This window comes from Ceratotherium simum, chromosome 12 (genome assembly GCF_057802395.1).
Source record: "Ceratotherium simum simum isolate JZ-2026a chromosome 12, ASM5780239v1, whole genome shotgun sequence".
Classification (NCBI taxonomy): Eukaryota; Metazoa; Chordata; class Mammalia; order Perissodactyla; family Rhinocerotidae; genus Ceratotherium; species Ceratotherium simum.
Window position 1 is genome coordinate 53998237 of NC_141911.1, and position 24737 is coordinate 54022973.

The window sequence follows — 24737 nt, forward strand, 5'->3', positions numbered from 1 at the left end:
CACTAAGCCATAAAAGTTTATTTCAGGGAAAAAAAAAAGTAACACTTTAAAGGTTCCATTACCTAGATTTCCATCTCTAATTACATATTTATTTATTTATTTTTTGTGAGGAGACCAGCCCTGTGCTAACATCTGCCAATCCTCCTTTTTTTGCTGAGGAAGACTGGCCCTGGGCTAACATCCCTGCCCATCTTCCTCCACTTTATATGGGACGCTGCCACAGCATGGCTTGACAAGCAGTGTGTCAGTGCGTGCCCAGGATCCAAACCAGCGAACCCTGGGCCGCCACAGCGCAGCGCGCGCACTTAACTGCTTGCGCCACCTGGACGGCCCCTCTAATTACATTTTAACATCTACATTCTGGGTGGGTCTATATGAGTTCAAGAGCATTTTATCTTAAGGTCTTGGAAGCAAAAAATTTAGGAAATTCTAAAAAAACAAGGAAGATGCATAACATATATAATCAGACAGCAGCAAAGAATTGAAGGTGTCTGATCTTTAACAACTATTTTGAATTTCTGACCCTTGTTATTTTGTCACATTGATATTTGGATTAAAAACAAGGGACGTTGGTTACTTAATGTACAGTACTCACAAAACTGACCTTTTGGGGTCCAGAACTACTTAAACACGTGCTGAGGCCAGAATATGAAAAATCTACTCAAGCCACTATTAAATTTTAGAGATATTACATATGGAAACTTATACCATGACTTTTCAAGTATGAATTTAGGAGTCAAAAAATTCTTAATAGTAAGATTTGGTATTAAAGTAAAAAGGAGACAACGGTAATAAAATTAGCTATCAAAATAAGATAGCAGTGAAACTATTTGTAAAAATCCACGAAATAAAAGACCTAAAGAAGAATCCAAAATAAAAAAGCAAAATATACTTGAGAAAAGTATAATGATTATTTACGAGTCCAGAACTGGATGAGAGGATAAATAAAACAAGATAGCCAGGAAAGACTAAGATCATTTCCATTTATAGCTTATAAAATTTAATGCAATTAAAGTATCTAAAACATGATGAATTTCAATCATTTCTTTATAGGATGGGTCTTTTTTAGGTGTCAATACATTTCCCTAATAATCATCCTGTGACTTAGAACATGACAATAAATTACAGATTTCAAAGCAAAGATCATACCATTAATTTTAGTTGTTGTTATGGATTTTGATCCGCGTGACAGATTGAATCAAATGTTCCTGATTCAATTATTAGTTTTTTCCTTTGACTTGAAAGCTCCAAGTCATTTAATAATGTCTTTTAACAGAGGTGCTTTGTCTTTTAATACTTACTCTAACAATATGCTAGAGGTATCCTTAGGGATCTGGAAGATGAAAGAACCATTACACCTATAGGTACCGACTACTGCCACAGACATTTAGGTTTTCTTCTTTTGTTCTAAGCAGTTTCTAGTTTGTTTCACATTCTAAGAATTCCAGGTCACTTTTTATTGTATGAAAAAATTACCCTTGAATTTAGTAAGGAAAAAAAAATCTTAGAAAGACATTTGGCCATATTATAAACTCAAAGCTGTTTTCTTAGGAAACAGTATATGGAAGAATATTAATTTTAGTGCATTTTAAAATAGAGATGTGAAATAAAATAGCTAAATTTTTTTGTTTTGGTTAAGACTCTTGGTCTTTGATCTGCATTAAATTTTTGTTACTTTTTATCAAAAGAAAAGATTATGTGTTTCCTGGGATTTTAAAATGATACTTTGGATTAAATCAGACCTTGACAAAAAACAAAACGTAATTTTAAACCTGTTTTTCTTTTTTGATCAAAAGGTCTGTATCTTCTGAAAACGACTGACTGCTTTAAGAAGATTATTTAGTTTGCTAAATGACTGATAAGTATAAAATATATTGTAGTAAGGGGATAATAAAAGATCAGAATCAAAGTTTATAAGCATCCCTATCTATGTAATTTGAAAATTCATCAGTGGATAACTTTATTTAATCAAGGACATGAGATTTTAAATACTAATATATCAATACAATTATAGATAGGCTTCTCATTAAGTTTTACAGAATCAAATATTACAAAACCAAATTCCACTTAAAACTCAAAACCTCCAAAGTTTAACCATAACATTTACTTTTGAAGTTTTTGGTTGTAAAATTCTAAAAGGTGAGAAAGATGAAGTTATATTTTTCTAGTCATTTAAGAATCATTTCTAGATCTATGATATGTAAAATTAATGCCAAGGCTTTAATTGTTGTAGACTACTACATACCAACTACTAAAAACAAAACAAAAAATCCTAATGGGAATGTTTATAGGCTTATTGCTACAATTCAAATTTACGAAAATGGAGAGATGGTTATACCTATTTTGGGTCAAACTGAAGTCAACTAATTTGATCACCATATTTAAATGTCTATTGTCTTTAAATAAGAATAATTTTTCAAAACAGTTAAACATGTGTTAATTTGGATAAAATGCTTTAACACTATCATTTTATTAAATTGATAACTGAGCCCCAAAATTCACTTTAAAGACTAGCTAGAAAATAACCATAAATATACTAAAAATTGACCAAAAAAAGTCTAAGAAATCTTTATTTCTTCTTAAGAAATAAAAGTCTACTTACCCTTTTAAAACTGGGATTATCTGTTGTTCCAATAGCCTAATTCTTTGATGTGTTGTTTCTAGTTGTTTCAAAGTTAAGAATTGTGTATACTGCTAAGGAATTAAAACATCACAAACTTTCCTTTGTCACGTTATTTAGCAATCTTTGTTTTTATAATCAGTATAATTGGCTATCAGGAGTTGGTTTCTGAAACCAGGTAATTTATACCTTCCATAGAGTCAAAGTGTACTAATCTATATTTATTAATCACCTTAGATATTTCCTATATACTTAAGTTCTTATTTGCTTACTGTAGGAAAAGATTCTATTTTGCTATGTATCTTTTAAAATAACTTCCAAAATAGTGGCTTCTTATTTTGAAAAAATCTTTAATTTTTGTCTATCACTGCATATTTCAGTGCAGATTAAAATTAAACTGAACTATACCTTCTACCCAAAACTGTATTAAGGAGAGCATACTACTCTCTTTTATTAATGAATTCAATAAGTAACTACATTATAAGGTTAATGGGCTTTTGAAAATATTTAAGTTGAATAAATGGGTAGGAAAAGTATACATATTATCTTTGAATGTACTTATTAAATGAAGTGTTATATAACTGCAAGAATTGGAATGTTACATATCTGACTAAAACACAGAACTAAAATAAACTTACTAAAGGAATGGAAAATGTCAGGATATACTACACAATTCAGATGCACATTTATTTCTGAGACGTTTTTGAGGTATACCTCCTAACAAAGTGGTGGAGGTTTTCTTGTTAACTCAAGAAAAAGCTATCAACTCCTGATGTGTACTGTTATATATTCCTTTTCATAACCTGATGCTCTTCCTGAAATGAAACTATATATTCAACATAGAAATGAGAAGTAACTGATACGTGCTTTTAAAAAAATGTACTTCATCAATTATTACTAATGGATATATTATTTCATTTTAAGAGTATTAAGACAAGAATAGTTTAAAGACTAGAACACATTTAAAAAATGATATGATTTTTTTTAATGCAAAACAAGGGACATCTTCCTCAAAAGGGATGAAGAAAAATCCCTGCAAAATGCACTGCTCCATACTGTCCTTTCAGTGCGGACTACATTGTAGAAACAAAATCTCTCTTAGAGAACTAGTTGTGAGAAATGACTATCCCTAAAGATATTAAACTCTCAATTTTTACTACTTAAGAAAGGCAATACTAACTCTTCTTAATATAAGGATTTAGCTTTGGGAAAAAGTGAGCATTTCAAAATTTTAACTGAGGTCAATCTAGTTGATTGGCATTCAACACAAGTGCCCATGCATTGTCTATGCTTCTTTGTTTTTATCTGTTGAAAAGTCATTTCATCCTGCTTCCGTACTTAAATAGTTTCAAGCCTCTGAACTGAATAATGTGAACAAGTCTGGTGATAAAGCACAGATTAAGTCCTTAAAATGTCTTCATTTCACAGTTCCTTGTGCCATATAATTTATATAAGAAGCACCAAAACTGGAGCCAAGGTCTGAACAGGCAACGTAACAGCAGGAACTATAATTTAATCACATCATATCATATTACAATAGTAACATTCTATATTTTGCCTGTTGATATATGACATAGTTAAGTTTATTACAAGCATTATTTCCTAAGACTTATGGTATAAGTGCTTCTTTTCAAGTATTACCGCTTATTTAATAGTGTTTATCTTAACATTAAGCAAGTCAGTGATAAATGTATATAATGCAACGCACTGTGCCATTTCTCCCTACTTTGTGTTAAGATATTAACAAAATCAATTAAGAAAACCAAAACAACTATTAAAACTGAAACAAGGCTATCAACATCACAGACGCATATCGGAGTAGGTTAACAGCATTTCCCCCTTAACATGAAGGTATTTTCATCAAAAATGCTTCTTTATCTTTAGGCTAGCATTAGTTTAGCAGCAGCTGGTCTTCAGGACAAATAGATCAGAAGTTCCAAGTGAAAATGACACTGAATTACTCTGAGAAAACATCAACCCACGTTACTAATAAAAGAAGCAAACTGCTGGTGTTACCTTAACATAAAATTGTGCATTTTCCCCTTTCAACATGTGATTTAGTTCATTTATGTGATGACAACAAAGCTTTGGAGTTCTCACAGTACACCAATGAGATGGAATAATTTGTCAAGGAACCTCTTATTTGTTTTAATATTTAAACTATAACAATACCATAACTAGGAAATGTCAGTGCCTCAGTGGCTTTAAACCACATCAATTTCCTATTTTTTCCCCAAAATAATGACAATTAAATCTATGCATCTGCAACAATAGTGCAATACAGTATCCTTTTATGAATAAAGGAGCGGAGGTTTATCCAAGTAGAAGCTTTAAATAAGGTAGATTGTTGCCAACTACATATCAATCTTGCATGTTTGATATAAAATATATTAGGAAAGCTTAAACTGACTTGTAAATCTATATTCAGCTAAAGCTTCACATAAGCAGCAATGGAAATGAACAGAAGTGTGCTCAGTATAAAACACTCTTCAAAACTACACCAAAAAACAAATGACAAAAAGTGGTTAAGAACAACTGAACATCTGTTGTGTGTACCAGAAGAATGGACCCTGTGGTTACTTGCACTGTTTGAATTACGTGAAGGTAAAATTAAGACTTAGTCCACTTCCATCTCTCCAGATTTAGTATGCTGTGAGCTGTCTTTTGTTGTATCTGGTTTAGTTTCAGTCCCACTCTGTCCATCCATTGGTCCATTGTGTTCACCATTAGCTTTTGCTTTGTCTTCAGCAACCTCTACTTTCGGTTTGGGCTTGTAAATGATGGGGTTACAGAAATTATCCAGTTCCTAAAGACATGAATAAAATTGATTATATTAAAAATATTATAGAACAAGTTACCATCAACTTTCTAAATTCCACATTAACTTTTCTAAATTTCCACATTAACTGTCTAAATTTCCACGTAATTCCACATTCCTGAATTTACGATGGCTCAGCTATATAACCAACTGTTTCTTCAAACAATTCAATGCAAGATTTACCTTCTGGGCTAGTGCATGTCTGGGTGATAGGAAACTATTCAATCTTTAACAATACATTTTGTATCTAATCTTCCTAAAAATTGATTCCTCGTAATTTAAATATAGCTTACTTGGGCAGGAATAATTTTTAATTCATTCCTTTAAATTACGCCTAATACTCTGTTATGAGAATTATGTCAAATACCACCTATTTCATAAATTAATATTTCTCAACATTTACATGAAAACAATTTTAATAAATGGAGTTATATAAATATAACATTAAATTTACTTTTTGAAAATAGCTGAGTAGCCTTTTCTGTTAAAGGAAAAATAAGCCACGAAAGTAAATGCAACTTACAATAATTTAAAAGAAATACAGTGTATTTTCTATATCCTTGATTTTTTTTTTTTTTTTTTTCACAGAAATAAGACCATTAAAATCTTTCAAGACCAGTGTCACAGAGATTGGGATAGGGATGGAAAGACAGGGAGTACCATCCTGGGGGAATGTTTTAGCGGCAAACTGCTCTTATCACACTCTGCGTCTCATCTGATTAGGAGTAAATTATTACAGCTTCTTAGCAATACTTTTTTTGCTTTGATTAAAAAAATAGCTGTTTTTGTTAAAAAAATCAAATACCTAAAAATATAGTGAACTAGATTAAAAAATCACCTGAAATTCCATCTCTTACAGATTAACATTAACATCATTTTGGTGAACATCCTAGATTTATATCCATGCATACATATACATACAAATATGTAAATCTATGAACACGCTTAATTTACACAGTGAGATAACTTGATTTAGATTCTGTAATCTCCTTTTTCATTCAGTATGTTGTACACATCTTTACCTATATAGATATATCTCTATATCTAAAGTAAATTTAATGGTTGCAATGTGTTGTATGGATGCATCAATTTATCTGGTTTCTTACTGATGGGTATCTAGGCTGTTTCCAATTTTTTGCTATTATAAGCAAGGGTATTTATCTGCATATACTTGTGCAATAATAAACTTAGGATGAATTCCTAGAATTGTGACTTCTGGGTTAAAGGGTATCTTTTAAATTTCTATACATATTCTGACACTATGTCCCAGAAAAGTTGTAACAAATTTACCCGAGTTGCTCAGGGAGAGCATCCATTTCTTCACACCCTTGACAACTATGACAAAAGATTATAAATGTGAACAGAAACCAAATCAGATGAGTGAAAAGAAAGATCTGCATTTTATAGATTAGGGATGAGGATAAAGATCTTTTCATATATTTATTGGGCATGTATTTTTTATTTTGTCAATTGCTTATCCAATGTCTCTACTCATTTTTCTAATGTTGATCTTTATTATAAAGTTTGCCCCATGTTTTTCATGGTGTTTCTATGATAATCTTTGACATTTTCATTAGTAATGTTTTTTACACTGTAAAGTTTATCTCAGAAAAAGGATTTTACCATAGAATTTTACACATTTCAAATTATGTCCAAGACAGACCTATACTGCAAAGTTTTACAATGGAGACTTACAAGTCTTATACAATCTAGAAAAGTCTGACATATTTGACAGTCAGAAGTCGTCACATTGCTTTATTTCATTCTGTATTACACTTAAAATTTACAAAATAGCCTTGTGTATGTGACTAAATCAAGGAACAGAGATTTCCCATCTATAAACTTTTCAAAATAGAAAATTAGCCTTAAATTTCTGTTTTTCTAAGTTCTTTTGCAAGTTGATTATTTTTCAACATATGACTCCCATTAAAACATTTTAGTGCTTGTACCCACTAAAAAGAAAATTTTATAGTTTCTTACCTTTGACTTGGCAACTATTTCTGAAACTTTCACCACAGGATCTTGAGTGAGACTTAGTTTATTCTGTGCATTCATCTTACTGTTCAGCCAACTCATGGCTTCACTGATGTATTTTTCAACTTTTTCCATTTCAGCAGGCTCCAAATGATCATATCTTTCATCCTATTAAGACAACCTTTGCTTAATGTAACAAATTTTTCAGTAAGCAACACTTTTTTTTTTTTTTTTTCTGTGAGGAAGACCAGCCCTGAGCTAACATCTGTTGCCAATCCTCCTCTTTTTGCTGAGGAAGATTGGACCTGGGCTAACATCTGTGCCTATCTTCCCCTACTTTATATGGGACAACGCCACAGCATGGCTTGATAAGCAGTGCGTCAGTGTGCGCCTGGGATCCGAACCCGTGAATCCCGCGCCGCCGCAGCGGAGTGCGTGCACTTAACCACTATGCCACCGGGCTGGCCCCCAGCAACATTTTGTTATTAATTTCTATTTAAAAGATTTAAACTCTTATTGAGTGTATACCTCACATATACTCATATGAAGAAGCCACATGCAAATTACATAAAACTGAAGAGACTGGAGAAAAGAAAAAAATCAGTGTGGGCTTTTAAAAGGAAAGCCTTTCTGAACAGGCAGGTTTGGAAAAGAATGATTTTTGAATGAGAACATTCAAGGGAAAAGCAGTTAGCCAAGAAAGAAGCTGCGTGGAACTGAATTTATTAGGGAACAGAGAGAAATAAGAGAAGCAGGCATACAGCAAGCTAGACAGAAAATTCTGAATACAACAAAACAACATGATACGCTGTTAATAAGGAGAATTACATAATAAAATTCTGTCTGAAAAAGAGAACTGTAGCTGCCACATATAGGAGATAATCTAAAAGGTTATAGTTTAGATTGGTGGCCACAAAACCAGAAAGAAATGGCAATGCAACATATAGAAAGAGGATCTTTTGGTAGATTATAGATTGGACATGGAAAATAAAAGGAAAGAGAATGAAAGAATACTCCAAAGCCAAAGAACTGGGAGAATCGTGATGCTGTTTTTTAAAACCAGAAAGCTTCATCAGATGCTCAAGTCTTCTTTTTGCTTGTATGATTACAAATCATGCATCTATCATCTTGACTCAGTTTCCGGGTCCCCACATTTTCTTGAATTCTTTCCTACTTCACGGATCACTTCTTAAGTTCCTCCCCGTTCATCCTTCCATATACATGCTTTTAAAAATCTCTAGCATGAACCTCTTCCCTGAACTCCCAACTCTATATCCAACTTGCAACTTGAATTTCTATCTGTAAAGTCTGAAATGACTGCCTATGTTTCAAACTCCTGATTACCTCCCCGACCTACTCTTCCCAGTTTTCCCCATCTCAGTAAATGGCAACTTCATCCTTCCAGGCCAAAATCCTTGGAGTCATTTTTGACTCCTCTTTTTGTTATACTTACATAAAATCTATCAGCAAATCTTATTAGCTCTGCCTTCAAAATATATGCAGCAAAAATCGGACCACTTCTTCTCCCTCTACTATCCAGGTTAAAGCCTCCATCATTTCTTGCTTATATTAATAATGTCTTAACTAGTCTCTCTGCTTCCAGATCTTTTAAAAAATAAGGCAAATCATATTACTTCTATACTCAAAAACCTCCAATGGATTCCTATCCATTGGATAGGAATCAAAACCAAACTTATTTACAATGGCCTAGTAATAGGCCATTTATGATCTGGCAACTGCTAACTCCACCTCCACTGTTTTAAAAGCCACTTGTCCTCCTTGCTGTTCCGCCAACATGTTCTCCCTTCAAAGTTTTGCAATTGCTATTCCTTTTTTCTAGAACTTTCTTCTTACAGTTATTATACATCTTTAGCCCTCACCTCCTTCCGTTCTTCCCTCACAGGTATGTCATCTTATTAGTCGGCCCTTCTGACAAATCTCCTCCACTTCTGGCAGTCGTTTACTTTTTCCATAGTCCTTTATCACCATCTGACTACCTTACAGTTGTCTACCTTTCCCCACTAAAGCATATTAGAAACAGGTTCAATGTTTTTTGTTTGATGCTGTAGTTCCAGTACCTTGAAGGGAGCCTGGCACATCATAAAAACTCAAAATCCTTGAACATAAGTAAAGTCTTCCCTTGCTTTGGATAATATCTTAAACCTGCACACTCAAGAAGATTGCTCAAGCCTGGGGAAAACTGGGCCGTAGTAATTGTATGTGGATCTCCAATACCAAACTTGAAATATTCTGGGTGTTTTCATTTGTCTGTTTGTTCCTTCTCAGCTTTCCATTATCCTTGCATTCTAATTTGTACCTGTACAGACAATTTGGACATTGACATTGGCAGGCACATTCACAATTGGTATCTGGATTCTTCTTTGAGTTTGGCTGGATTGCAATCTTATTTTACAAAATTCACAAATCTTTTATTTCTAAAATAAGTAACCTCTTTCCACACTGTGTAGTGAAAAACAGTATTGTTGTTAAGACTTTCTATGTTAACTTAAGACTGCCTAAGTTTTAATCCTGACTCCACCATTTACTACCTGTGTAATCCATGACAAATTGTTTAAGCACTGCAGTTTTCTTGTATGATATACCCTTGTGAGAAGAAAGTGAGATAACCCATGTGAAGTGCTTAAAATTCACTAAGTGCTTGATAAATGTAAGCTATTATTATGATACCCTGTCTGAATCTTTCTGGTGCTAGCCTCTCTTGCCCATTGATAGTGTTTTAACATCAATGATAAAAACTGGGGGAATTATAGTGACTAAAGTAGGAGTCAGCAAACTTGTCCTGCAGGCCAAATCCAACCTGCTGGTTGTGTTTTTCAACAAAGTTATTTTGGAACATAGCCACGTCCATTCATTTACATATTGTACATGGATGCTTTCACACTACAATGGCAGAGTTAAATAGCTCTATAGAGATTATAAGGCCTGCAAACCCTAAAGTATTTATTATTTGCTCATTCAAAGAAAAAGTGTGCTAACCTCTGGTTTAGAGGAAAAAAATGATAAACTTAATTCTGTCAAATCTTACTGCTACATCCAAATGGAGATATCATTTATGTAACTAAATACTTGAGGCTTAAAAACAGTGGAAAGGTTAAGAATAGTAATATAGATTTGGGTAGGTATATAAAAGAATAAAGGGTATAGGGGATTACAAATGACTAATGGACTAGACGACAAAGAGCAACCATAAGACAAAGAGATCAAGGGACAAAATAAAGGCTCTGCAAGTCCAGCCTCAAAGAGGCCTGTAATAAAAAAAGGTCCAATAAAACCTTTTTCACTGTATCAGTAATGAAATCTCTAAGAAAAAAACATAGATTAGGTCACTGGATTAATTTATAATGTCATTTTAGGGAATTTTAGAAGATTAAAGCCACATACCTGCACTGTATTTTAAATGTATCAGTATCCTTTACTGACAATTCTCCAATGAAAAAATAAGTTTTCAGTTTGGTGCACAGTGTCTCTGGAATTCAGTAGCAACACCCACAACAGCTTTGTACAACAGTCATATTTACCCCACCTGAGCTCACCATGTACTACACACACATCATCAGCTGGCTTCATGAATTCAATACCTTGTTTCTGTATGCTTCTATCACTTTCATGATAAGTTGGATCTTTTTTCCCAAGTCGTTTAAAGCTTTTGGTCTCTCTTCATGTTCCATGTATCTCATTTGAATAGGCTGGCCATATTTCTGTTAACATAAATTTTTTTAAAAAGGATATTAACAGAAAACAACTTAGAAGACAACTTTTACTGGGTCCTCACAGATGAATAGGAAAGAAAGTTGGCCAGATTAAAATATGTCCCCTCTTATTTCCCAAATGGAAGTGAGTTCCAGTGGTTATTTGCTTACTCAACCCTACACAGGGATGCCTAACTCATGACTTATGTTCTTCTCTCATTCATTAAGATTACCTCTTGATTCCTGTCAAGTCCAAAGGCAAAACTTTAATTCCTTCAAAGTTAGGTATTAAAAGTTTACAAAACTATTAAAATAAGAAAACCATAAGGACTATACTGCATGCAGAATTCATGTATTTGAAACTTGGTTTCAAATATTTATAATGCATATAACTTTCTATAAGCAACATGATTACTGGGATTTCCTGATATCTAATGTCTACTGAATATTATTTATATTACTTTTTTCTTTTTTTATTGAGGTAACATTGGTTTATAACATTATATAGATTTCAGGTGTACATCATATTCATTAGATTAAAATGTGTACCGTATTATAAGTGTGGCACTTTTTAAAAAAAACCTTTGGCCTCTTGCCCCAGGTGCCTAGAATGGGGAATTTCTAAATGTTAAAACAACCTCTATAACTTTGAGGAGGCGGAGGCATTAGAAGAATGAATGACTATTTTCTTTTAAATTCTTTACATACTTAAATAAAAATCAGCTTATTTTAGAATAGTTTCAGATTTTCAGAAAAGTTACAAAGGAAACAGCAGAGAGTCAAGCACCTCTCATCGCTTTTTTCTAATGTTAGCATCTTACACCACTATGTACATTTATCAAATAACTAAGAAACCAATGCTGGTGCATTACTATTCACTGAACTCCAGACTTTATTCAGCTTTTATCTTTTTCGGTTCCAGGATACCATACTGCATTTAGTCTATTTATATCATACTTTTTACTGTAAATGTTTTTGAAAGGGGAGCAAGTACTGCATTTTTCATTTCTAAAAGCCATCTCAAAAAATAATAGTAAAACCTGTGAAAACTTCTGTAACTTTCATTTCTTTGGTTACTTTAATATTTAAGGCAAAATAATCCATTCTGGGAGTTTCTGGGTTTTTCAGTTATTTCTATTGGCCTTATTAGCTGCCCAGCTGTTCCTATGGCTCAAAATATATACATGCTCTTAGAGAGACTGGCAGTAAAACCACCAAGAATATAAAATATGACGAAGCCTAGTTTTGCTATCATAAGCTTAGGTTTTCTAGTTGCTTTCTAATTAGTCCCTTTGGAAGTAATTTATCGGCATGAAGGTAATTTATGCAAGATATTAACTTCTTTTGCAACCCCCTGCCCCAGTCCTAAAGGGCTGCCTTTTCTCATATTCTAGAAATTCTTACTAATGTCATCATCACTTAGCATCTATGTATTCCATTGCTACTCAAAGAATGGTTCAGGGACCAGGAGAGTCAGAATCTCTTGGAAGATTGTTAAAAATGCAGAATCACGGGCTCACCTCCGATATATTGAATTATAATCGGTATTTCAATAAGAGCCCCAGGTAATTCAGGGGCACATTAAGCACTGCTATGATCCCCACTAAGACTGAAAGACTAAAATCCTCTCATCCTTCCAATCTGAACTTCTAATCTCTTAAAGTATTTTTTTCAGGGTGAGGGGAGGGTTGGGTAGCAAATAGGAGGAAAGTAGTAATAGTGGTCTTAAAATCATTTCATCGACCTAGGAAAAGGGGACCTGGTGGCCACATTTCCTTATTTCTTTGCGAAAGGACATTCAAGGACAGGGGTGCTATTTGTGAAGTTCTTTGCTGCCCAGGTGTCCCCATTAGTTGCAACGTGAGAATACAAAAGGGCAGTGTATTACTCCTCAAAATCAGAGCAGTGAAGAGAGAGAGAAGCAGAGGAAGAGTGACTCCTCTAACGGATAAGAGGGGGTCAGGCTGACAAACCAATTTTTAATGACATTTCAGAAATATATGTCTTGTGTAAAAGTAATACTAACACTCTGGTCATCTGCTAAATATTTATACCTGAGTATCATGAAAGACAAATGTGACTATACATTGTTTGATTTCAGTTATCATGTAACAGCACTACTCACCTCTCAAAATGCTTTTAAAAGTAGAATTTCCTCTTACACATATCTCCCTTAGTAATTTCTTACATATTTATTAAAAACATACATTGTGCTCTTAAACCATAATTTTTAGGAAAATAATATTCTATTCAACACTAACACGAACTTTAAAAAATTTACCTTTAGTTCTTGAAGCTTATCCACATAAATTTGTCTAGGTTGGTCCTCTCCTTCTTCATAAAGCCAATTTTCTGTGTCTTCCAATATTGCAGATAGTTTATTTAAGTCCTAGTTATACATTTAACAAACATTAATTGAAAATGCTCTCCTTAGAAATAAAACTCATCAAGGAAGGACAGGATGTTTTCCAAGTATAAAAGATTAAATTTCAGACTTTTCTGCCTTTTTATTCATAAACATACTTTTCAACACACTTTTACAATTTGGAAAAATAACTAAAAACCATTCCTAAATGTGCCCAAGGAGATTGACGGCAACAACACATTTGGTACAGTGATTTACATAATTTGTATTAGCATTCTCAAGGAAACATTTAAATAGTTCTAATAAAAACTTACAAAATTTAGACTTACTTCTTGAGTGATGAATTTTTCATAGACAGTACCCAGCTTGTCTCTAAAATCATATACATATTCTTCAACAGCATTCTTAGCATCATTTCTTTCTTTCTCTAACTTATCTTGCATTATCATCTTCCCCTATTCAAAAAGTTTCAGATTAGTTGACATTAAGAATATGCACTAGGGAAATGCAAACCAAAACCACAACCAAATACCACTTCACACCTACTAGGATGACTATAACCAAGGAAATGGAAAATAAGTGTTGGTGAAGATGTGGAGAATCTGAAACCCTTGAACATTACTGTTGAGAACGCAAAATGCTGCAGCTATTACGGAAAACAGTTTGGTGGTTCCTCAAAAAGCTAAACAAAGAATACAGTACCACCCAGCATTTTCACCCGTAGGTATATAACCAAAGGAACTGAAAATAGGAACTCAGATATTTGTATGCCAATGTTCACTGCAGAATTATTCACAGAAGCCAAAAGGTGGAAACAATTCAATTGTCCATTAACAGATGAATGGATAAATAAAATGTATACATACACAATGGAATATAATTCTACTATAAAAAGGAATGAGGTTCTGAAACACGTTACAACATGGATTAACCTTGAAAATATTATGCTAAGTGCAATAAGCGAGACACAAAAGGACAAACATTACATGATTACATTTATATGAGTTATCTACAATAGGCAAATTCATAGAGACAGAAAGTGGATTCGAGTTTACTGGGGGTTGGGGAAAGGGGGGAATGGTGAGTTATTACTTAATGGTTACAGACTTTCTGATTGTGGTGATGAAAGCCTTGGAAGTAGATAGTGGTGATGGTTGTACAACACTGCAAATATAATCAATGCCAGTGAACTGCTGTACAATTAAAAATGGCCAAAATGGCAAATTTTATGCCATTTGAACATACTCGGGTTCAAATCCTAGGTTCCCCATTTACAAGCTCTGAGATCACAGGAAAGTCACCTAACTTCTCTAAGCCTCAATTTTCTCATCCTAAAATAGAGAGCATACTTCTATCTCAAAAAGCTGTTAATAAGATTGACATCATTCACATAAAATATTTAGTACAGTGCCTGGCACATAACTGGTGATGAATAAATGCTAGCCCTGGGAGGGGTTTTGGATAGGGGCTGTGATCTTGAGCTTTGGAGACAGACTACCTGGATCTAAATCCAAAGGTTATTCTCTGACCTTGCATGGTTTAGTCTACCTGTTCCTGTTTCCTCATCTCTAAATGCAGATCTCTAACAGTACCTACACTTCATAGGTTTTGAGGATTAAATAAGATATCAAAGTGTTTAAAGATGTTAGTAAAAATTATGGTTGTCATAATCAAAAGCAAAGAAATAAAGAATTTGAGGATTGTAATACTTAACAAAATTTTCACTTTAACAAAACCATAGTATTTTAAACATACGACTACCAGTGCACTGCCATTCGTGAATTTAAAATTGTGAGACATTTAAAAATTTAAGAAAAATCTTATTTTATACAAGAAATTTGCCACAGCTGTGTTTTCCCACAATTCATTCCTTTGGGAAAATTACTCCTAAAACATACAAACTCCAAATTATTCAGGGTCTCTAGTAATGCTTGCTTCACATAAAATGAGGCCTTTAATAATTAACAAATAGGTAATATAGGTAGGGACTAAAAAGAGCAAGCATTATAAAGTCAAAATCTCTTGTGGAAATTCCTAGAATAATATGCAGCAGATGGGAGAATATGGGGCACTGCAAAGAAAACTTACTTTTAATGCCAGCCAACCCTGTGGAAATTAGGAACCACCACTTAAATGGAAATTTAAAAAATGAAAATACATTACTTCTCACACAACTACTAGTAAAGAAACAAAACTCTTTTCCTCAAGAGACTCTAAAATTAAATATGTAGACATGTAAAGAAAATTTCAAGAATGATGACAGATTTTAAAAAGTATTAAATGGAAGTCAGAAGACATTCTGAATAGAGGCTTAATCTTTAAGGATAACACATTAGAAGACAGGAGCTGCTAATACTTCCCCATAGAATGTTGGCTGGGTGTTACTATTAAAGACAGAATAAAAGGCGGTAAGAATCATTAGTGTTTGGAATGGTCTTTCTCTACAGTGGAGGCAATCCATGTTTTTCATGTAACTAAGATGAAAGCTATACTGTAAATGACTTTAATACAGCTCAGTATTTCATTCAACATAAAGTAGCTTAATGCTCTATTTAATAATTCCTTAGGAATTATAGCCTAGTTCCCCAAATTTGGGGGATAATCATTGACTTCTATGAAAATTTCAGAATACAACATTACCACCTATTTCAACATCAATTCAGATTTGTATACCTCATTTTCAATGTAGCTGTTGAGAAGATCTTGGCCCAACTGTCTACATAGGGTACTCTGGATGGGTAGATCAATACTCTTGACTTTTGCTTTTTTAATGGTCTGGTTTAATCGATCTTGTCTGTCTGAGGAAACTGACTGCAAAAGAAACGCAAGAGAAGTGTAAATTTCTACAACCAGCTCAGAAATAGATTTAAGAGAGCGATTTCAGATGAAACAAAAGAGTAAAATCAAACAAAACTATTACCATCTACCGTACTTTATTTAAAAATACTACTTTAATACTGATAGTATTTTATACTCTGTGTACACTAAATCTGTCTACATAAAAAATATTGGGCTGGAAACGCAAATTAAAACCACAAGAGATGCCACTTTCTCACACTAGGATGGCTATAATTTAAAAAAAAAAAAAGGAAAATAACAAGAGTTGGTAAGGATGTGGAGAAAATGGAACCCTCATACATTGTTGGCAAGACTAAAATATTGCAGCCGTTTTGGAAAACAGTTGCGCAGTTCCTCAAAATATTGAACATAGAGATACCATATGAACCAGCAATTCCATTCCTAGGTACGGGCCCAACTAAAATGAAAATATATATCCAAAACTGATTATGATTGTTCATAATAGTATTATTCATAATAGTTAAAACGTGGAAACAACCTAAGTGTCCATCAGCTGATGAATGGATAAATAAAATATGGTACGCATCCATACAACACAATGTTATTCAGCCATAAAAGAGAATGAAGTACTGATACATCCAACAACCTGGATGAACCCTGAACATTATGCTTCGTGAAAGAAGCCAGTCACAAAGGACCATATATTGTATGACCGTATTTATACAAAATATCCAGAATAGACAACTCCATAGAGATAGAAAGATTAGTGGTTGCCTAGAGCTGGCAGGGAGAGGGTTGGGGGGAAATAGGAAGTTACTGCTAATGGGTACAGGGCTTCTTTTTGGGGTGATGAAAATGTAAAATTGTGATAATAGTTGCAAAACTCTGAGTATATTAAAAACCGTTCAAGTGGGCAAACTGTATGGTATGTAAACTCTCTGAATAAAGCTTTGAAACAATTAAAAGCAAAAAATATTGGGTAAAAGTAAAAATTTAGAAAAATAGCTTTCAGGTTTTAAATTACTTGAGAGCCTAAGATTTAAAACTAAATCTTTATAACCTCTAAAAAAAATCTATACAGCTAACCAACATAGATTAAATTCTATTCATGTTAGAAGAATCTGTTGAAGATGACAGTTTAGAGCTGTAGCCACATTCATCTGGGTGATTGGCATGACTGTCTTAGTAAAATAACAACTTTCAATAATAGAGTCATTTATCCTTTAAAATTTTACTTTCAAAAATATTTTTGCACAAATAAAAATATTTTGATATGTAGCAAAATGCTTAGAGTGGTTAATTTTGAAATGCAGGTTATTGCTAATTTAAGTTTTCTTCATTTTGCTTATTCCATTTCCTATTTTCTCTGAGACTGTATGATTTTTAATAAGAAAAAATGTTGCTGCAAAACACATCTTTTTTCCTACCAAAAAGATAATTTTACTTATATTGTTAGGGTTCATTCTTTAAAAAATCATTTATAATAAATCATTAAAATGTATTTATTCTGGTTATATGCTTTCTATACTTTTCAACAGAACTAAGATTAAAAATATCAAGCGTACTACAAGCACACATTATAAAGTAAATACATTAACTCAAAATATCAATCTCAAAAAGGTACAACAACAGAAATAGTAAAACATACCTTTGTTTTGGTTCCTGTGTGATCAATTTCCTCTTCTGGGGTGTGTTCAGCATGACATTTTTGATGACCTCCTTCTTCTTGGTCAACCTGCATTTTATCCTGGAAAGAAAATATGTAATAGATAATATTCGTAGTGTCTTTTTTTTTTTTTTTGTAATAAACAGCATCTTAGAGTTCGAGCCTGTTATGAAACACATAAATATAGTAAAGGAGAAGCTTGTTGTTTCTCAAATGAGAGTAACTACGAATAAACAGATTAACAGGTAAGTAAAATGAAAAGATCTATTCCGTGCCATGTGAATAAATCTTGTTTCATTCACCTGTGGCCAAATAACTGCAAAAATTGAAAAACTGTTCTCAAGTCAAATTCACAAAAGCAAGCTTACAAAAAGAGAACATTAAACTTGACATGAAAAATATTTATAAAGAGATTAGCATAGGAAAAATGAAGTGAAAAAGATACAAAATTTATGTATTACATAAATTCAATTGTATTTTTAAAATGTAGTAAAATACTTAAGGAAATACATCAAAACCGTCAAAGTAGATTTCTCTGAGTTACTACGATGTAAACGTTTAAGATTTTTTTCTAATGTGTAAAAGACAAACTTGCTGCCAAAATGGACTCCCCACTTGGAAAACAATCACAAGTATTAGATTTTTCCAGTCTTTCTTAACCTTACTCACAACCATCCTCCTAAAAGGAAGAAAGCTTGGAATTCAGGAATCCGTATGATTAAGGTCTTCTAATATATGTGGAGTTAAGCAAATATATAATACTCAGAAGGCTATGCTGAACAAAGCTTATTTACGCCCAAGAGAAAAACAAGTTAGAAGATAATTTACACCAGTGTTCTTTATAGTTAGAAGGTCAATTATTTCTGATATTCCAACTCCACCCCTTTCAACTCTACAATTTCCCTAACCCTGTGATTGAAAAGAGATGAGAAAAGTGATATAGTGGTAAGCTGGGGTAATGTAGGAAGACACAAATACATTACTAACCTTATTTCATGTAATACTAAGAAAAAAACGCTGCCAATTAAATGGCCAAAACGCCTTATCAGTTAGCATTTTTATTTTATACTTACTAAAAGAGCTCTTCTATCGTGTATATATTTATACCTCTCAAAGAAAAATAAACCAAACGAAGTAGTTAAGATATTTCTAAAACTTCTTTACATCCAGAATCCAACTCTTCTAAATCACCTAATTCAGTTGTTAATGTATTTTTCTACACAATACTATACTTGGTGCCATCAAGAGTATTAGTGATCCAGCATTCGTGTAAACATTGCTCCAGTATGGTCTCCAATATTTTCTTATAAGCCAATGTTTTCTTATAAACTTGCAGAACAGGTGTTCTGCAAGTTTTATGATGGTGTCTTCTTTATCTTACCAGAAGAAGTCAGTAGATTGTTTTCAGACAACCACCAGGATTCATTTTCCTTCCTTGAATGGTCTTAAACAATTTGTTGTTTAAATGTCAAGGGGTTGCAAAATTGCCTAGTCATGCCATCAGGAAAACAACCAAGTTCACACATATACAGATGATGAGAACTATGTCATGATTAGTGCCATCGGCAACAGTGAATATAAGATATTACCATTTGCAAAACCCATTCCACTTTCAGATACATTAAAAAAGTGGAAAACTGTACATTTTACAATTGAGAATAATTTGTTAATCTTTCAAAACGATTTTAAGAAAGTTCACAGGAATATTATCAATAGTGGGGAAATTAAGGGAAGTGCCTCTAGACCCTGGCTTCTCTAATTGATTTTAAACTCCATGGGGGTTGAGACCATCTTTCTGTTCACTGCTATACCCAAACACACATTCTAGGTGCTTCTAGTTATATACTGAATAAATAAAAACCACTTAGGAATAAAATCCAGAATTATCATGAACTATAAGGCTTTACCTGATTTGTTCCTTGATTCACCTTCTCAATTTTTTTCCTGCCACTCTCCCCTTCTCCACTCCTCAGTCTTACACATCAGCCATCCTTATATTTGTTACAACAAAAAAGGGCTTCCTGCCTCAGGGCCTTTGTGCTTTTATTCACTCTGCTTGGACAACTATCTATCCACTCCTTACTCTCAAACTGCTTTTTCATCTTTCAGGCTGCTTACCAATTCCTTCCTCACAGGTGGATTTCCTCATCACTATCACATAGGTAATTTCCACTATGCATCCCTCTGCTGTTAATTTCCCTTATATTTATGTAGTATCTAGTTGCTCCTTGCCTGTCCTTTCCCACTAGAAGGTAAGTTACAGATGGGTGGGGACCTTTTCTATCTTGCTTACCACTGTATCCTCGGTGTCTAGAACAGTGCCTGGTATATATAAGTAATCATATATTTTGAATTAAAAAATAAATAGATTAAAAGACAAACACCCCAACCAGTCAACAATTGGGTAACAGTTAAATTAAGGTACATGAGTACAATGAACAGCATATAGTCTTTTTGGTCCCTGGTTTCATGATGAAGCCTAAGCTGTGATAACTTCTTAATATGCCCAGATAATATATATCTACAAAAGAAGCACCAATTTTCTGAGACATTGTTACATTGAAGAGAAATTGGCAACCTACGTTATGACTTCTCAGGGAAATCAAAGCTATCTTAACTTTTAAAGAAAAAATGAGGATCATAAAATAAACTTTCATAAACTGACTCTCAAGGAAAAAAAAGAAAGACTCCTGCTGCTGTTCACTGGTGTATGTCTGAGATTATTTACCCATGTCAGAGCTAGAAATGTCAGCAGTTAGGCAAGAGTAAAAAGAAGAACTTATTACTTTCTTATTTTCTCTTCTAAAACAAACAATTAGCTTCCAGAATCTACTTTGAATTGGTCCACATTTTTTGGAGTGAAGGGAGAGACTGCTTTATAAAGGTAATTAAGCCTTCAGCTTTTTAACTTCTGGGTACAGAATTAAAGAGAAAAATCCTAGAGAGAACCATTAAGAAATACAGTATACAAGATGTTTTCTACACAGAGTACTCAACTTCATCTCTTACATTACCAAGAAAAAGGAAATAAATCACAATTTATACAAACCCTATTATATCAGCTACGGTAGGGATTTAGAAAGACAGAATATATGTGAATGTGTTCACCAACAATGCCAAGTATATGATCTATAATGTTAGTTACCTTTGTTTCCCTCCCTTGCTTATATAAATTGTAGAAGGAATATTCAGGAACATCTCACTTATCTAGACGAAATCCCTTATAGTGGAACATCAACTACCTGGAATTGTTCTAGTAAGCCAAAAATACTCTTGTAAGCAAATAAGTCTCTGAGTGGCCAAAGCAGATGTCATAAATTCATATACTTTATTCACAGGTGAGTCCTTTAAGTCCATATCCAGAAATCATCCTAAAGGACTGGCTAACTGGATTTCAAGCCTACAGACAAATAGAAGCAGCAAATAAGAAACGCTAAGGGAGGTAGAAAATGGGTGCTACACTATTCTTGTTTTTAGTGCCCAGGATTCACTAACATCACATAGAGAAAACTAAAGGTCTTGGCAGAGACTTTTAAGAAAAAGAGGTGAAGAAAGTTAAATGGTTATAAAGAACTCATCCTAGGGGCCAGCCCGGTGGCGGAAGCAGTTAAGTGCATGCGCTCCGCTGGGGCGGCCCGGGGTTCGCAGGTTCGGATCCCAGGCGCACACCGACGCACTGCTTGGCAAGCCATGCTGTGGCGGCGTCCCATATAAAGTGGAGGAAGACGGGCACAGATGTTAGCCCAGGGCCAGTCTTCCTCAGCAAAAAAAGAGGAGGATTGGCAGATGTTAGCACAGGGCTGATCTCCTCACAAAAAAAAAAAAAAAAAACAAACTCATCCTAGAAGGTATACAGAGCCCTCTCAATTTTAGTAAAATTAAGTCTTAAAGGATTAAATTTACATGTCTGACATAAACTACTGTGAACTATAATTAAGAAAATTAACTTTTCACCTATTAATCTTACGTTAATTTATAAAAAATTGACTGTATCTTCACTAACAGATTAGGATATTTCCTTCTCCTCAAGTAAGGGTATAAAAGCAATATAATACACAAAAAGATGAATGAAAGAAAATGCCATGGTTCTAAAATAAAGCACTTATTTAAAGAGTAGTGGTAGAATTCTGATCAATCTGGAAGAAAAGATTTTACAGTAATTATTAATAAAAATGGACAAAAAGACAACCTTCACAATAGGGAGAAATTGTCTTGAAATTTAACAAAAGAAAATAAATTCTTAACATGCACAACTACATGAAAAATCTAGATCATACTCCAATTATGATTGGAAGAAAAAATCTAACAAATGCCATTAAAAATAACTTTTAAATACTATACATAAAAAGATGAAACCTTTGCGTAATGGAATATAACCACGTTCTCCTAAGATTCCTTCATCTGTAGTACACCAAGAGTAAATACAATATTGGGGTCATATAACTCTTTCATAGAGAAATAAACTGTCAAAAACGTGTATTTTAATGTTATTGAATTACAGCACATTCTTCTGCTGAGCTGCCATAAATATCTCCTAAGCCCTGAAAAATTCTTTATTAAGCATGTATCTTCAATCTAAAAATTTGTATGTGTAAAGTTCAAAATTTATCAATCTGAATTGTTTTTATCTGTAAGCTAAAAAAAGCTAGCCATAATACATGTTTTTAATAGAAATAAAGAATTTAGGAAAGGTGACTCCAACCATACATATGCCCATGTTCCATATAATGCTATGTAAGATGCACAAGCCTCTGAAAAGTAAGTTACAATGTGAAAGATGAAGAGTATTTAAAATAGAATTTTTCTGTGATGCTTTTATAAAAGAGTGTATACTGATTCCTACAGTAGAACTTCAGAGCAAAACCTCAGAGGTTAATATTCTCAACTATTAAAGTACCAGTTATGATTAAGATACTGTATATATTATTTATTAGAGGAACTCTGAAATAGAATTTCTACGTACCACATCATCTTTGCTTTCATTCTTAAATGAAGTTTCTGTCTCCATAGAGACATCACTGTGATCCCCTTCTACATTTTGCTTCTCAATTACTGATGCACTAGCCACACTGAAGATTCCATGGATGTTAACACGAACTTTAACCTTCACTTTGGAACTATCACCATCAGACTGTGGAAAAACATTCTGAATAGTGAAGCTCCCTTAAGGAAAAAAGAGCTTTGATCAGTACATGGGTCTCAGATTAACTCATTCAGTTCATTCATTCAATAATTTATCATCTTTCAGATGCCGGCAAACAACTGTAAAATTATTATCACATCCAGATTAATTACGGTGGGACAGGCATTTCCCTTAGATCACCCTTTTTATACCTTAATAAATTAAGACTCAGAAAGATTAAGCAACCAGCTCCAAATCATCAGTGCCAGGAAAATGTATAGTTGAAATTTTAACCAAGGAAAATCTGACTCAAGGCAATATAACTTTTAAGTATTTTATAGTATTGTTACTTTAAAACCAAAATAAAATCCAATTTCTGAATTTGAAAACCAAATACATACTATCTTTTTGCTATAAGCTTTGCAAATCATAATCATCTTGGTAATTCATAAAGTAATTTTTTAAAATTTCTGGATTTTTCCTATAGCAAAATTGCTATGTTATCCAGTCATTAATACCTACACAAGTCCTATTAATTTTTCATTTTAAGAAATTTACTAATGTTTTATTTTTCAAAAAAAAATCTCAAGTATATAATGATATCCATAGTAGAGAGAAAATACTAGGCAGAAAAACTGAGTAGTAACAACTCTGGTTGGCCTTTGTTATGGGTTGAATTGTGTTGCCCACAAATTTATACGCTGAAGTCCTACTCTCCAGTACCTCAAAAGGTGACCCTATTTGGAGATGGGATCTTTATAGAGGTAATCAAGTTAAAATGAAGTCATCAGGGTTGGCTCTATTCCAGTGACTGGTGTCCTTATTTGGAGACAGATACACATACAGGGAGAAAGTCATGTGAACATGAAGACGGCTATCTACAAACCAAGGAGAGAGACCTGGAACAGATCATTCCCTCACAGCCCTCAGTGGGAATCAATACTGCCCACACTTTGATTTCAGACTTCTAGCCTCCAGAATTGTGAGACAACAAATTTCTGTTGTTTAAGCCATCCAGTTTGTGGTATTTATTACAGAAGCCCTAGCAAACTAATACCACCTTCAATGATTTATTTCCACTGCTTTAAACAACGTACTTGAAATATTTATATTGTCCCCTTTTTAGTCTAGCAATAAAAGCAGTAGAGAAATTTTTATTTATTTTTTTAATTTCAGCTGTTTTTTTATTTATTTTTTTTAGTGAGGAAGATTGGCCCGGAGCTAACATCTATTGCCAAACCTCCTCTTTTTGCTTGAGAAAGATTGTCGCTGAGCTAATATCTGTGCCAATCTTCCTCTACTTTATATGTGGGTCACCGCCACAGCGTGGCTTGATGAGCAGTGTGTAGGTCCACGCCCAGGATCAAAACCCACGAACGCTGGGCGGCCAATGTGGAGCGCGTGAACTTAACCACTACGCCACTGGGCCGGCCCCAGAAAACTTTAAAACTTAAAAATTATTCCTTCTCGGGGCCAGCCCAGTGGTGCAAGCGGTTGAGGGCACGCGCTCTGCTGCAGCAGCCCAGGGTTTGCCGGTTCGGATCCCGGGTGCGCACCGATGCACCGCTTGTCGAGCCATGCTGTGGCAGTGTCCCATATAAAGTGGAGGAAGATGGGCATGGATGTTAGCCCAGGGCCAGTCTTCCTCAGCAAAAAAAAAAAA

The 24737-nt window shown here is 33.7% G+C and overlaps 1 protein-coding gene across 2 annotated transcripts in view; it reads right to left on the bottom strand.

The window, feature by feature from the left end:
• Positions 1–974: 974 nt before the first annotated feature.
• The window catches only part of HSPA4L (heat shock protein family A (Hsp70) member 4 like), a 60355-nt gene continuing 36592 nt past the window's right edge, over positions 975–24737 (bottom strand). For both annotated transcript variants that reach the window (XM_087437641.1, XM_087437642.1), the window contains exons 13-20: positions 22916–23115; positions 17935–18033; positions 16161–16298; positions 13817–13942; positions 13404–13511; positions 11012–11131; positions 7419–7580; positions 975–5426 (exon numbers count right to left, since the gene is read on the bottom strand). In XM_087437641.1, the coding sequence (XP_087293767.1) occupies positions 5238–5426; positions 7419–7580; positions 11012–11131; positions 13404–13511; positions 13817–13942; positions 16161–16298; positions 17935–18033; positions 22916–23115 (1142 nt within the window). In that variant the 3' untranslated portion in view covers positions 975–5237. The remainder of the gene's footprint in view (positions 5427–7418; positions 7581–11011; positions 11132–13403; positions 13512–13816; positions 13943–16160; positions 16299–17934; positions 18034–22915; positions 23116–24737) is intronic.